This window comes from Egretta garzetta, unplaced genomic scaffold, assembly GCF_000687185.1.
Source record: "Egretta garzetta isolate BGI_Z169 unplaced genomic scaffold, ASM68718v1 scaffold39, whole genome shotgun sequence".
NCBI classification, from domain to species: Eukaryota; Metazoa; Chordata; class Aves; order Pelecaniformes; family Ardeidae; genus Egretta; species Egretta garzetta.
The window spans coordinates 4725360-4726923 of NW_009260945.1; the positions used below are offsets into that span (position 1 = coordinate 4725360).

The 1564-nt window shown below is 51.4% G+C and overlaps 1 protein-coding gene across 1 annotated transcript in view; it reads right to left on the reverse strand.

Annotated features, from left to right (window-relative positions):
• Positions 1–311: 311 nt before the first annotated feature.
• LOC104133757 overlaps positions 312–1564 on the reverse strand; it is a 5209-nt gene continuing 3956 nt past the window's right edge. Inside the window, exons 3-4 of the mRNA XM_009647194.2 lie at positions 1346–1477; positions 312–582 (exon numbers count right to left, since the gene is read on the reverse strand). Of these exons, the coding sequence (XP_009645489.2) occupies positions 446–582; positions 1346–1477 (269 nt within the window). The 3' untranslated portion in view covers positions 312–445. The remainder of the gene's footprint in view (positions 583–1345; positions 1478–1564) is intronic.

Genomic DNA, 1564 nt, shown 5'->3' on the forward strand with positions numbered 1-1564 from the left:
ATGCTCCTGCTAAAGGCAGCATTTCCTTCCCTCCTCCAGCTCCAGCTATTCCCTCTGAAGTCACCTCACGCCAGAGAGGCGGGGTGTGAAACGCGCTTCGGGGTTTCATCTAAACCTGTCCCTGGCCGAACGAGATCTCCTCACTCTCCCTCTTCGGGAGAAGTGAGCGGGGATACCGGAGCGAGGTCTGCAGCCCACCCCGTTGAGAACGTGTTCCCGTCACAAGGAGGACAGACAGATGGAAAGCTTTGCCCCTCAACCCACACTCCAGATTCCCATCACGACAAACGCATCTGAAGACCAACAAAAGGAAACTTTCAAGTTAACCGGACATTTATTAGCATCTATGTAGGTGGAGAGGTTGTTCCAGTACATAAGCAACGAGGTCACACACAGGTGATGGAATCATTTCATATTCAAGCAGAGCAGGTTCCACTGAGTTGCTTCATTTCTTCCATTCGTTCTTCTCAAAATCCCACTGGGAAGAGATGCCCTCCACGGGGTTAATCCGCATGTCCAACATTCTCTTCGTCTGCATCGACAGCCACTCGTCAGAGAAGGTGTGCGGAATAGGGCCGTACACTGCAATTCAACAGCAGGCAGAGTTACAGCGCGATACGGAAACAAGAGAGCTGGGAACCAAGGCACGAGTTTCTCACTAACAAAAAGCTCTCCTCCTCTGCCGCCCCAAAGCCATCAGCACTGATCACACACACGCCATCATCTGTTCAAACCCACAGTCCCCACGTCCCATTTCTGAGGCGTTCAGCTCAGACCAGACACCCCCACTGAACTCTCCGGCTGTTTCATTCACCGGTGAAAGGCTTGTACCACGACAACAGCCTCCTACTTTCACCGCGAGCAGGTGAAGCCTCAGGATGGAGAGCAGCTCACGCAACCGCGCGCTCTGCCTCACGGCAGCTGGAGGGCTCCCTCGAGGTAGGATCCTTAGCTGGGAAGGAAGCCAAACATGGCAGAAACCCAAATGTTTACTAGCCAGGCGGCTTTTGCAACAGCAGGTTCCTGCAGGGAGGGGAAGCTCTGGGATCAGGAGCGCATCACCACCCTTCCCCTTCCCTTCCCACCACAGCTCTCTCCACCACCTTCACCCTTCTACAAGTCAGCTTCCTCAACAGCCGTGCCACGTACCCACCGATCCCCACAGAGTCACAACTCCCAAATTCGGCTTTCAGAGATTAACAGCCAGGAGGTCACCGGTGCAGCTGTTCAAGACACCATTCTCACCCCCCGGTGCAGTTTTACAGAGAATTCTCTAATTTCCCATCAGGTATTGATTGATCTTGCTCTTCACTCTCACACTCTTCACTGTACGGCATTTACTTACTATAATGTTTCTGCCAAATGAGGATGAGACCAGTTACACCAAGGAAGAACAGGACTCCACCGAGGACGGTCTTCCATTCGTTTGATCCTCTGTTCATTTCTGCATAGCTCTCGTTAAATTTGATACGATACACTGAAAGGGGGGAAAAAAAAAAAAAAAGTTAAAAGCAACAAATAATTTCTTTTACTTTTCCTGTGGCTTTTAGGGAAACCCCCCCCT